Source organism: Calidris pugnax, unplaced genomic scaffold, assembly GCF_001431845.1.
Source record: "Calidris pugnax isolate Ruff unplaced genomic scaffold, ASM143184v1 scaffold37, whole genome shotgun sequence".
Lineage (NCBI taxonomy): Eukaryota > Metazoa > Chordata > Aves > Charadriiformes > Scolopacidae > Calidris > Calidris pugnax.
Window position 1 is genome coordinate 1436137 of NW_015090816.1, and position 13923 is coordinate 1450059.

General features: G+C 47.3%; 1 protein-coding gene across 1 annotated transcript in view; it reads right to left on the minus strand.

Annotated features, from left to right (window-relative positions):
* The window catches only part of MAP3K13 (mitogen-activated protein kinase kinase kinase 13), a 140718-nt gene that overhangs the window by 37081 nt on the left and 89714 nt on the right, over positions 1 to 13923 (minus strand). Inside the window, exons 4-7 of the mRNA XM_014939697.1 lie at positions 13199 to 13776; positions 3448 to 3631; positions 2173 to 2364; positions 1203 to 1361 (exon numbers count right to left, since the gene is read on the minus strand). Coding sequence (XP_014795183.1) covers positions 1203 to 1361; positions 2173 to 2364; positions 3448 to 3631; positions 13199 to 13703 — 1040 coding nt within the window. The 5' untranslated portion in view covers positions 13704 to 13776. The remainder of the gene's footprint in view (positions 1 to 1202; positions 1362 to 2172; positions 2365 to 3447; positions 3632 to 13198; positions 13777 to 13923) is intronic.

The window sequence follows — 13923 nt, forward strand, 5'->3', positions numbered from 1 at the left end:
TCTCCCTTATGAGGAGAGACTGAGAGAGCTGGGACTCTTTAGTCTGGAGAAGAGAAGGCTGAGGGGAGACCTTATTCATGCCTACAAGTATCTCAAGGGCGGGCTGAGGGAGGAGGGAACCAGACTCTTTTCAGTGGTTGCCAGTGAGAGGACGAGGGGCAACGGGCACAAGTTGGAACATAAAGGGGTCCACTTGAATATGAGGAAGAACTTCTTCACGGTGAGGGTGACAGAGCCCTGGAACAGGCTGCCCAGGGAGGGTGTGTGTCCCCTTCTTTGGAGATTTTCAAGACCCGCCTGGATGCTCCTGAGTAACATGCTCTGACAAGCTCTGGGTGGTCCTGCTTCAGCAGGGGAGTTGGGCTAGATGATCTCTATGGTCCCTTCCAACTCTAACAATTCAGTGAAATTTAGTATGCAGAAATAACAGGGCAGAAAGAGAGATGCGGTTCCCTTCAAGACCCTGAAACCTGTGGAGAGGCATCCCAAAGGAGCTCCAAGGCTGAGCCCTCTTCCTTGTGTTCCTTTGGACACAGAATACATTTCACATGAGATGGAAATGGGTGTTCAAAACGCTTACGATGTATCCTGGTTTCCTCCCTCTTGGATCTGGGGTTAAATTCACTGGTCTATAATCCCACGGCTGTACATATAACAGCCAAGTCCACTAAGCAGAAAGCAAAAGTTGGTCAGACCCTTCAATCCAGCAGAGTAGAGACCTCTCTACAGCTCAAACAAGGCCCTGAGGAACGCAGAAAGCAAGTGGAAAATACCCTGGCTGCAGAAGTTGCTGAGGGGGGCCCTGAGGACCAGGAGTGGAAGAAAGCTCTGGCCTAAATAATGACACAGGGAAGAAGAACTGCTTGATTTGGCAGGGGAGTTGGACTAGATGACCTCTAGGAAGATCCCATCCAACTCCAACAATTGCATGATTTGCTTACTGCAAGACACAGACAGTCTGCACCAAGTCTCATGAGGTACCTTCAAATCACAACACACAGCTTTTACACACGTGTCATTTCTCTCTCCATTACAGTTCATAACAAATTCAGGGCACCAGGCAGGTGGAGCAAGGAATAGTCCACCACAGAGCAAACTATCCCCATGCCTAGAATGAGAAAAGAGTGCTGAATATGTAAAGTGTTGGGAAACCCAGTGGCTAAAAGAGAAGGTGAAGATATTTAACCCTTAGTACTACTCACCAGATATCCACCTTTTCGGAGACGGGCTCGTTGCGTATCACCTCCGGGGCCATCCAAGCCACAGTTCCAGCAAAAGACATCTTGGTACTTTTATCACTGAGTTCTTTCGACGTCCCAAAATCTGAAATTTTTACTGCATCTGTGTGTGTAACTAAAACACTGGAGAGAAAAAGAAAAAAAAAGAGAAAGAAAAAGAAATAAGCAATCAACATTTTGCAGTTTTTCTTGTACCACGACAGCCACTGGGAGTAAATCCCTTCTTAATCAACACAAATGGTTGTGCTGTTCACAATTGTAGTACAAGAAAAAAAGATGATGCATTTTCACTGACAAAAGCACTCACTGTCTTTGGGGTGGTTGTGTTTTGTGCCTCAAATGCATTTCTAGATGCAACAAGTCAAAGATTAAATTGCAAATTCACAAGTCGCTAAAGATTCACTATATCTGGGAGTGTTTCAAAATTTTAATAAAGCTGTATTTTAAACTGTGCTGTAAATCATCTAAAAGTGTTATCTTAATGCACTGTCACAGTCACGTCACAGGCTAAAGAAGTGACAAACATCTAGGGAATAAGAATATAAGCAGTCAGATAGTTTTGGTCAGAAAGCAGCAGAGAAATGAGAAAGATGCATTCCAGAAAAACGGGGGAATAACAAAAGAACAAACAAGGAGGAAAAATGAAAAAGCAGAAGGCAACAGAATATCCCGTTTTCAAAAAGGACCAGGCATCATAAAATCATTAGAAATATTTCCTGATTGCTATTTATCATGTAAGACACTGGGAGAATTTCCAGTCTTCTTACATTGCAGCACAGCAGGGGATGCCAACAAGTTGCATTAGCTTCACTCTCATTAGTTTTGAGTCAAAGTATTAAAAAAAAAAAGGGATTTTGACCTAGCTTTAAACTATTCCTCAAGAAAACAACAAGACAACCCCAAGTGGAGGATGTTTCATTGGCTAGAGACTCACTTTGGTGACTTGAGGTCTCGATGGATGATTTTGTGAAGGTGCAGATAATTCATCCCGCTGGCGATCCCCGTGGACCAGTCCACAAGCAGCCGAGGGGTGACCTTCCGCCCCGCTCGCAGGACCTCGTAGAGCTGCCCGTGTGCGCAGTACTCCATGATGATGCAGTAGCACGGGGCCTGAGTGCAAACTCCCCTGGCAAAGAAAGAAAACACACAGCTGGTGAGGATCAGGAGAGTCAAAATCCCAGAGCAGCTCTCAAAGGTAGCAATGGAGGGGTGGCAGATTAGCCTGGGCCAGCCTCTGCTAATAACGCCTTAATGAACAGGAGGAACCTCACTGGTGATTGGGATGGGTTTCCATCAACTTCCACAGATTTGTAGGGTTCACTACGGGCATTTTGTGACCCCACAGGTCACAGCACTGGGTGGGAATGGCATCCAAGCTTCTCAGCCTTTTGGCTAAGATCAAGTGTAGTATCTGTTCTTATCAGTTTAATATCTGATACGTCCTCGATGAGAGGACTTTATATTAAACAGATTTTTCGGTTCGGGATTTAAATTTTTTTTTTCCAGAGGAGAGCCACCAAGCTGGTGAGGGGCCTGGAGAACAAGTCCTATGAGGAGAGGCTGAGGGAACTGAGCATGTTTAGTTTGGAGAAGAGGAGGCTGAGGGGAGACCTCATTGCCCTCTACAACTCCCTGAAAGGAGGGTGTAGAGAGGCAGGTGTTGGCCTCTTCTCCCAAAGGACGAACGACAAGACCAGAGGAAATGGTCTGAAGTTGGGGGAGGGTAAGTTTAGATTAGATATTAGAAAGAACTACTTTCCTGAGAGAGTGGTCAGGCCCTGGAACAGCCTGCCCAGGGAGGTGGCGGAGTCACCATCCCTGGAGGGATTTAAGAAACGTATAGACATGGCTCTTCAGGGCATGCTCTAGTGCCCAAGGTTATTGGTTTATGGTGAGGTGTTGAGTGTGGGGTTTAGTTGGTGGGTATGGTGTTTTTGGTGGGCATTTGGTGTGGTGGGTTTTGTATTTCTTTGGTTTTGTTTGGTTGTTTTTTTTTTGTGGTTGGACTCAATGATCTCAGAGGTCCCTTCCAACCACTAAGATTCTGTGAAGATTTTGTGAAGCCTTAGTATTCACATGAATGTGCGACAACTTGAGAGGAAGGACAACCACCCAATTTTGCCCCGGACTTTAAAAACTTGGCCAGGACGCACAGGCGAATGGCTCTTCCCTGGACAAAGGTATGTTTCTAAAGAGTCTCCCAACCTACTTGAACGCAATGATGTTAGGATGCTTGAGCTTCCTCAAGTGCTTGATATCCGTTTCGTTCTGATCTCTCACTTTCTTGATGGCCACCTCCTCCGCCCGGAATTTGCCGAGGAAGACGGCTCCCTGCGCGCCGCTGCCCAGCCACTGCAGCTCCGAGATCTCCTCGAACGGGACCTCCCAGGTATCTAGGTACAGGCAAGCAAAGAGAACAACATGAAAAGATCAAGCCCACAGAAGTGTTCTGTAGCAAGATCACACCAGGACACATCTCGAGGTGGATTTTTCTAGGGGTGGTAGATGGTATCTCCTCCCAGTACAGGCTCAGCCTCAGCTTCCCCTTCATCCAGCTCCTCTCCCTCACCACAGTTTCACTTAATTTCACTGAATTTTTAGAGTTGGAAGGGACCATAGAGATCATCTAGTCCAACTCCCCTGCTAAAGCAGGACCACCCAGAGCTTGTCAGAGCATGTTACTCAGGAGCATCCAGGCGGGGCTTGAAAATCTCCAGAGAAGGGGACTCCACACCCTCCCTGGGCAGCCTCTTCCAGGGCTCTGTCACCCTCACCATGAAAAAGTTCTTCCTCATATTCAAGTGGAACCTCTTATGTCCCAACTTGTGCCCATTGCCCCTTGTCCTCTCACTGGCAACTACTGAAAAGAGTCTGGCTCCCTCCTCCTTCAACCCTCCCTTGAGATACTTGTCAGCATTAATAAGGTCTCCCCTCAGCCTTCTCTTCTCCAGACTAAAGAGTCCCAGCTCTCTCAGTCTCTCCGCATAAGGGAGATGCTCCAATCCTTGAATCATCTTTGTTGCCCTTCACTGGACTCTCTCCAGCAGTTCCCTGTCCCTCTTGAACTGGGGAGCCCAGAACTGGACGCAGGATTCCAGTTGTGGCCTCCCCAGTGCAGAGCAGAGGGGGAGAATGACCTCCCTTGACCTGCTGTCCACACTCTTCCCTATGCAGCCAGTTGCCTCCAGCCTGTTCTTTCCCATTCCCACCTGCTTTTCCAACAGAGCTCACCACCACTAACCCCTGGGGTGAGCTGCTTCGAGTTGACAGGCAGCAATTTAACACACCAGGGACACTGGATTGGCAGTTCAGGGAGCTGGTCCTGGACTCCAAAACTGAACGGTGATGGTATCTCTTAGAAATCCTACATGATTCCATTGAAAAGGATAGATGAGAAAAAAAACACATTTAACATTGACAACTGGAAAAAAAAAAAAAACCCACAACAAACAACTAAGGGGTTTTTTTGCCCCCTGAAACAGGCCAAAAAAATAGGATATAAAAGGGAAAGTCAGAGGTGGCAGGTTGTAAAATGGCAACCACCAAGTTACCCAACACAAAGCCCATTAACCACCAGCACCAGTCACAGAAGCGGGTCTTTCCCACTCTAATGTTGAGTATATCAGTGTCAAATGGGCAAAAAATCCTGAAGGGACTCCCCCTTTGAGGCACCCGCACGCATCTTGCAGGGACACTGCCAGAGCGGTCCAGCAGCAGGGTACAAACCAGTTCAGGACAGCTGTACCCATCAGAACAGAAAGCTTTGCTGTCTGGAAGTCACCTCGAAATTACCTGAACATCCCACAAACAGCAAGATCAAAGGCAGGCAATAATTTATTTACTGCAACCTGATAAACGTGTAAGTTTAGAGAATAAATTATTTAGCGACAAACCCACCAAGCACCAAAACCCACTGATTTCTGCAATAGAAGGAAGTCACATCTCTACAGATTGCCATTTCAGATCACTAAAAAGATGCATCTTCTTGGTTCACCCAGTTCCCACCTGCTTTTCCAACAGAGCTCACCACCCCTAACCCCTGGGGTGAGCTGCTTCGAGTTGACAGGCAGCAATTTAACACACCAGGGACACTGGATTGGCAGTTCAGGGAGCTGGTCCTGGACTCCAAAACTGAACGGTGATGGTATCTCTTAGAAATCCTACATGATTCCATTGAAAAGGATAGATGAGAAAAAAAACACATTTAACATTGACAACTGGAAAAAAAAAAAAAACCCACAACAAACAACTAAGGGGTTTTTTTGCCCCCTGAAACAGGCCAAAAAAATAGGATATAAAAGGGAAAGTCAGAGGTGGCAGGTTGTAAAATGGCAACCACCAAGTTACCCAACACAAAGCCCATTAACCACCAGCACCAGTCACAGAAGCGGGTCTTTCCCACTCTAATGTTGAGTATATCAGTGTCAAATGGGCAAAAAATCCTGAAGGGACTCCCCCTTTGAGGCACCCGCACGCATCTTGCAGGGACACTGCCAGAGCGGTCCAGCAGCAGGGTACAAACCAGTTCAGGACAGCTGTACCCATCAGAACAGAAAGCTTTGCTGTCTGGAAGTCACCTCGAAATTACCTGAACATCCCACAAACAGCAAGATCAAAGGCAGGCAATAATTTATTTACTGCAACCTGATAAACGTGTAAGTTTAGAGAATAAATTATTTAGCGACAAACCCACCAAGCACCAAAACCCACTGATTTCTGCAATAGAAGGAAGTCACATCTCTACAGATTGCCATTTCAGATCACTAAAAAGATGCATCTTCTTGGTTCACCCAGTCTCTGAGCCAACAGGGTGTCCCTGGGGCTGGCACTGGGATTACACCAAAGTGTTTATTTTAGATACTGTCACCACTCAAGGGAAACTTCTATACCCAAAAGTGTCTCTGGGCTGATGCTGATCCCTACCCTCAATTTTCAAGAATCCCAAGACACCCTGAAGGTGATACTGCCCACCAGCAAACGTGTCCTTTGGTACTGGAACAAGAAATGCCTGTCTGTGTAAGAACCTAAGAGAAACTGAGGCATGAAACATGCTGTGGCCACTATCTTGACCACAAGACACTCAAATATTTTAAAATAATAAGCCTTCTTCTTCACCCAACAACCTGAGTAATTTTTTTGCCACTTGGTATTTAGCTCTTTAGACATTTCAACATTTAAAGGCAGTTCTTTAAATAAGGAAAATAAAAGAAAAGGAGGAAATTCATAAATAAATTGATAAGATGTGCATTTCTATTTAATTCCCAAATGCATCACTTGTGAAAGAAGGTGGCAAACACAGTTGATTTTCATGTTTGTTGACAAACAGTATTTTTATGTGGGTGACATGGAACTATTCTGTTGTACTGAAATAGCTGTTTCTTTAGGTGTGAGGAGACTGCCTTTCCTGCACACGGCGTGCAACCTTGTCATCTCTTTCCCCAAAGCACCCAAAGTTTGTGAGCAGTGCTGGGTAACTACATTGTTATCACCAAGGAGCCCTAATTTGCTCTTAATATTACCTATTAACCTCCGCAACGGCAGAGGCAGAGAGAGATTGTGAACAAAGAAAGCAAAAGTTTATGCACTTTCTCCTGCGAAGTCATCACCTCGTGTTTATTTGGAGAGAGATATCCTTTCCCACGTGCAACAGTAAGACAAAAATCCAAAAAAACCCTCTTTCACTCTCCAGGAGCATGTTATTACACTAAGACCACCAGCACCAGCAGGTTGTTTGGCTCCCAGAACGTACCAGGCACTGAAAAGCTTCCCAAAGAATGGGATGCTGGTGGAGAAAAGCACTGGACACCATTCAATCAAAAAAACAGGGTTTGGTAGCATGAGTGGTGCAAACGCTGAGAGCTCCGTCATCTCAACCAGCAGCAGGAATCAGAGAAGGACTTGAATTTTTTCACTGAAAGGGTTCTCAGCCATTGGAATGGGCTGCCCAGGGAGGGGGTTGAGGCCCCATCCCTGGAGGTGTTCAAAAGCCGGGTTGATGTAGTGCTGGGAGGTCTGGTTTAGTGATGATGCTCCTTGTTTGTTGTGTGGGTGTCTATTTTTGTCAGTCAGGTTGATGGTTGGACAAGATGATCTTTAAGGTCCCTTCCAACCTAGAAGATTCTGTGATTCTGTGATAAACCATCTGCAAGAACTTGGGTGTGTGGCTGTGATGACTAACCCTAGTTAGGTCAAAGAGCCTGGCCAGAAGAGTTGCAAGAACTTGGGTGCGCGGCTGTGATGACTAACCTTAGTTAGGTCAAAGAGCCTGGCCAGAAGAGTAACACCTCAGATGATCAGCAGGGTGGCAAGGAGCCACGTCTGGGTGGGCTAATCAAGACCCAACCATACTGCCAGCCTTGGTCAAGAAGTTCATTAATATTTCTTGGCTTGAGATTCGCCCAGACTTCAAGGCTTGCTACAGCTCTCCTAGCACTGTCCCCTCCTCCAGCAGAAGAGAGATGAGGAGATCTCCTGCCAGGATGGACCAGTTTTTGTTCCAGACTCTTCTGGGCCTAAAGAAGCCTGGGGGATACGGCCCCTAAATAAATTAAAGTGTTACAGCAGCAAGAATTACGCAAGAGCATGCGTTTCTAAGGTGATTAAGGACCATTGGAGTAGAATGATGGGTATCTGTTTCTCATGGGGAAGAAAGGCAGGAGCAGCCCCAGCCATCGAGCCAATCTCTCTGAAGCAAATTTGTGCCCTTTGCCAGCGCCGACCGCTCGCCAGGATTGGCACGAGGACAAGGAGAAACTCTGGTGTAGAAAAAACCCAGGAACACGAGCAACCTTCATAAAGCACCTTGCTCTTCAGCCCTGCACAACCCCCCCATGATGAACATAACTTGTGAAGGGTATAGTGAAAGTAACTCCCGAATACAGATTCTTAATCCAAAGGAAATGACTCAAGAGCCCAATGAGTCTGTGGAAAACACAAACGAGTCTTACTATAAAGCGTTACAGAGTCCCAACAATCCAAATTAAATAACTGGTAGATGCAAATTAAAGAACTAAGTATATCTCCCTGAAAGCACTCACCAGCAGCCTTTAGAAATCAGGGTAAACAAGTGGAAAAACACAGTCAGAAGTGATTTTATGGGTCAAACCCAAAATACTTAACCCCCAGATAATCGACTTGCAGCCATTGAACAACAGAAAAGCAAAGACTCCCTGAAGGAATGACTACTCACCAAGCAGGCAGAGCAATTAACAGCAGCAATTGGCACTGCTTAATCAACCAAGACACCACCCCGCTGACCAAAGCTCTGCCCAGCGTGGGTCCCCAAGGAAGCACAGAAATGCTCTCCTCTTGACGACCATCTCAGATGCTGAGAAGGAAACTCAAGGAGTAATTTCAACAAGAAGATAATGCAGAATCATGTAGAAATCATTCTTATCTTTTCCACCCATTCACCAAGTCCCAAGCCAAGCCTTCACAGGCAACATGGAGGCAATATGGGAAGCCAACCACATCCTGGGCTGCATCAAAAGCAGCGTGGGCCAGCAGGTCCAGGGAGGTGATTCTGTCCCTCTGCTCTGCTCTCGTGAGACCCCACCTGGAGCTCTGTGTCCAGCTCTGGAGTCCTCAACATGGACCTGTTGGAATGGGTCCAGAGGAGGGCCATGAAAGTGATCTGAGGGCTAGAGCACCTCTGCTGTGAGGGCAGCAGAGGGTTGGGGTTGTTCAGCCTGGAGAAGAGAAGGCTCCAGGGAGACCTTAGAGCAGCCTTCCAATATCTGAAGGGGCTACAGGAGAGCTGGGGAGGGACTCTTTGTCAGGAGGTGCAGTGACAGGACAAGGGGTTATGGGTTTAAATTGAAAGAGGGGAGATTTAGATTAGATACCAGAAAGAAATTCTTTGGTGTGAGGGTGGTGAGACCCTGGCCCAGGTTGCAGGGCTCCTTGGAGCATCTCCTGCTGTCTCCAGCCAAAGCAGCCCCTGGAGACCTCAAAACTCTTCACTCTGAGGGTGGTGAGAGCCTGGCCCAGGTTGCCCAGAGAAGCTGTGGCTGCCCCATCCCTGGAGGGGTTCAAGGCCAGGTTGGAGGGGGCTTGGAGCAACCTGGTCTGGTGGGAGGTGTCCCTGCCCAGGGCAGGGGGGTGGTACTCAATGATCTTTACAGTCCCTTCCAACCCAAACCATTCTATGATTCTATGAATATGGACTCAAGTATGACATTTCCAAAGGGCATGAAACCTATTTATATTTTACTACTGGCAACCACACCACCACCACGTCGTCCTAGCATTTGGGCCTGCAGGAGATCCAAAGCGGGCAAACAGGGATGCTGATGAGCAGCAAGAAGTACTAGGAAGCATCTGCAGGCAAAACCAAGTTCCCCTGTGGCTACACGTCCAAACAGGCCTCCTACCCCATCTGTTGATTCAGTCCAACACAAAGGTCTGCTCCTGGATTGGGCTTAAAGTAGCTGCTTCATGAAGAGGGGAAAAAAAAAATCACCTGCACAAATCTATGGCACCAGCCCAAAGGGGTAAATCAGCTCCCAGGGGAACAAAAGGCCACCACGAGCATCTCTCTACTGCTGGAAGGACCAGAGACATTTCCTCAGCCTGTCTTCTCCACATGCCTAACACCTGCACAAACACAAACCCTGCATCCTCTGGGCTCCTGCTCAAAGACAGCAAAAATAAAAGCAATCACATCCATCAGTTACTCAACTGCCGGCTTCTATGTAGCTGATGAAACACACACAAAGAAGATTTTCTGGTGGCAAGAAGCAAGAATGAGATCATCCGGAAAAGAGAACATGAATATTCTGACAAAATTCTCAAGCTTTAGCATAGAAGCAAGTTTTGAAAGGTTTATCCGTGGATAATTAAAGAGTACTGCTACCATCAGAGATCTGCCCGACCGATCAGCTCGAGGGGAAAAAAAAATATTAAAAAAAAAAATCTTCTCTTTACTCTTAATTTATGACATTGAAGATGCAGCTAAACCATCCAGGCCACACAGCAGATCCCAATTAATCTTCAGCCTTACTACATCTGCAGCCTTTGCAAAACCACCCTTTTAGGAAGGACCTAATGCCAACGGCCAACTGCAAAGCACCCATTAATCCACGTCTCCGAATGTGCCCACGACACAGAACAGCAAGATACTTCTGAGCACACGAAGAGGAGCTCTGCGGGCACCCCCCAAACGCCCTCAGCTGCTCGTTTTCATTAGTTAGCTCTTCCATCTTTTTTATTAGTGACTTTCATACAAAAGAAAGCGTCCCCTGTGGGCCATCAAAGCACACGCTAAACTGCGGTCTCCAACGCATCTGCTGTCCCAATTCTAGGGGAAATGAGATCTCTCTGCCTCACAGGGAGCTTTCCTGGAGCTCCTTCCCCAGCTTCCAGGCACAGGCAAGCACAAGTTGGCTCAGAAGCTCCCAGTGACAAGTGTGAGCTGGTGAGATCCCACTGGTGTGGGGCAGTCAGGGAATTGCTGGCAGCAGCCGATGAAACCGCATCTGTGTCCGTTCCTTGGAAAGTTTCAGCTCCATTTGAAAACCCCGAGCGCCTGTAACACAGCCCTGCTGACACCACGCTCCCTCTCTGCACCTCCTCCTCCTCCCCTGCCACACACGGGCTCTTCCAAAACTCCCCACATCCCGCTCCACCCCCACGGTGTTAATTCCCCACCGAATTTGCAGTCGCTTTGTTTTGTTTTTTTATTTATAGACCCAACCACGTGTGACATCCTGAGTCCACGATGCGCAGGCAAAACTCAAAATCAACTTTGCCAAAGGATTTCAAACTGCAGTAAACTCTCGCTGAGGGCATGGGTCTGACAGAGCAGGGGCTGAGGAGGCACCTTTCCCCCCTCACAGAATCTTCTAGGTTGGAAGGGACCTTAAAGATCATCTTGTCCAACCGTCAACCTGACTGACAAAAATAGACACCCACACAACAAACAAGGAGCATCATCACTAAACCAGACCTCCCAGCACTACATCAACCTGTCTTTTGAACACCTCCAGGGATGGGGCCTCAACCCCCTCCCTGGGCAGCCCATTCCAATGGCTGAGAACCCTTTCAGTGAAAAAATTTTTCCTAATATCCAGCCTGAACCTCCCCTGGCATACCCTGAGGCCATTTCCTCTTGTCCTGTCGCCTGTGACTTGGGAGAAGAGACCGACCCCCACCTCTCTACACCCTCCTTTCAGGGAGTTGGAGAGAGCAATAAGGTCTCCCCTCAGCCTCCTCTTCTCCAGGCTGAACACCCCCAGCTCCCTCAGCCTCTCCTCATAAGACTTATTCTCCAGACCCCTCACCATCTTTGTCGCCCTTCTCTGGACCCGCTCCAGCCCCTCAATGTCTTTTTTATTGACTCTGCGAAGGAGGAGTGAGTTTATTTCAAGGCAGATTCACCCAACGCATCATTTAATGACCCTGTTCCCTCCTAGTAGGGACCATTCCTCAGCCCAGCTCTGGGGTTTGGACATCAACCACTCAGATGGGTTTCCTGACCACAACCTTACCATTTGTCTACGCCAGAAAACCGATGGATTAACACTGAGTCACAATCACAGCAACACAGGAGACTTCTGCCCCCTGTCACAGTATGCTGGCCAGGCTGTTCCCATTTGCCATAAGCCCACTCAGATGGGTTTCCTGACCACAACCTTACCATTTGTCTACGCCAGAAAACCGATGGATTAACACTGAGTCACAATCACAGCAACACAGGAGACTTCTGCCCCCTGTCACAGTATGCTGGCCAGGCTGTTCCCATTTGCCATAAGCCTCAACCATTTCAGCCTCTTAATTCTAATGACAGCTTGTTCTTTTCCCATCTGCCACGTCCCTCCCCCTGTGCTAGGGGAGAAATCAGACACCAAAGGCAGAGCATACTCTGCTCTTTAGCTTCCAGTAACCCCTAAAGATATATGTATGGGACCGACTGGGACATTACTTATTCCCAAACTGCATATTTGTTTCAGATATATATCTATATTCACACACACATTTATACATTTACACTTATACATCTAAATGAAAAAGGTATAAACATTAAAGGACGTATTTCTGGGAAGGTAAGTACTGAATGATATTCTAAAGAATAAAATTACTCCTGAACAAAAAGTCATAAATGTGGATGTAATTTGCCCACAGAGAAGCAATGCCTCAACCATTTCAGCCTCTTAATTCTAATGACAGCTTGTTCTTTTCCCATCTGCCACGTCCCTCCCCCTGTGCTAGGGGAGAAATCAGACACCAAAGGCAGAGCATACTCTGCTCTTTAGCTTCCAGTAACCCCTAAAGATATATGTATGGGACCGACTGGGACATTACTTATTCCCAAACTGCATATTTGTTTTAGATATATATCTATATTCACACACACATTTATACATTTACACTTATACATCTAAATGAAAAAGGTATAAACATTAAAGGACGTATTTCTGGGAAGGTAAGTACTGAATGATATTCTAAAGAATAAAAAAGGCATAAAAGTGGATGTAATTTGCCCACAGAGAAGCAATGCTTCTGCTATTTGGTGGGGAGCTGGAGACAGCCTTGACGTGCACATGCAGGAGCAGAAATGCCCATGTCAATGTTTATCATCCGGCATGATGAAAATCCCTACGCCCGTGGCTCTCATCTGGCATGAAAAAACCCCACAGCAATGAAGGAGCTGGTACAATCCCTGTGTTCAACACGATCCATTCTGATCCTCACTTACGCAAACGCTCGGTTCAGATTCAGACCACGTCACAACAGTCCAAGGCACGGGTCAGAACAGACAATTGGTTTTGACTCCCATTATGAGCTGTCTTGGCTACACAGGACAGCTGTTGGCTGTACGCTGCAGGATGGCTCTTTGCAAACCCATAACAGGGCTGTGTGAGACACAGAGTCACATGGAAAGCTGGGAACAATCCCTGGGTTGCCTTCCTCATCTTCACAGCTTGTCCCAAGAAGCACTAAAGGTTTCCTTCCCCACTTACCTTGCTGTTGCAGTTTGTAGTCGGTGGAGTAGGCCTTGCCTATGATGTTCCACACAGGCCTCAGGCAACCAAAAAGTCCCTCCAGAAACCCACCGCTCCCGCTGCCCGATCTGTTGAACTGGACTTTAACGTCGTCTGCTCCGCTGTTGCTCTCTCCATCCACCGTGTTCCTGTTGCCCTGAGGAATGGGGGTTTCAGCCTCGTCCTGCTCCCGCAGCTGCAGCACGCTGTTCTCAAATTGGTCCCTAGAGTCCTCGCTGATGCTGGTCAGCACGGCTGCGGTGACGGGGCTGCTCACGTTCTCCATGAGGTCTGCCTGCAGCAAGCCCTTCTCACGCACGTCCTCGATGAGCTCGGGGGACGGGTGGCTCCCAGTAGGTGCGTGGTCATCCTGTAACCTCCCAAAGTCTTTATCTTCACAGAAAGCTTTGCCCCCCACCGAGGTTGGAGAGGAAGACAAGCTCAGGCGCTCCTGAGTACTGGCCATGATGCCGTGAGGGTGCATCAAGGAGATGGGCTGAGCTGGTACTTAGAGAATCAGTACAACACAATTCAGATGTGACACACGGACCCAGTACCTGAAACGAGAGGAAAAAGAAACAACTTTCAATTTTTTTTTTTATTTAAGTATTTTCACTACGTGCACTTTCGCAGGGGCGAGCTGATAATTAACTCGACATTCCAGACAACTGCTGATACTTAGTAAATAATTACTGCCCTAAGAG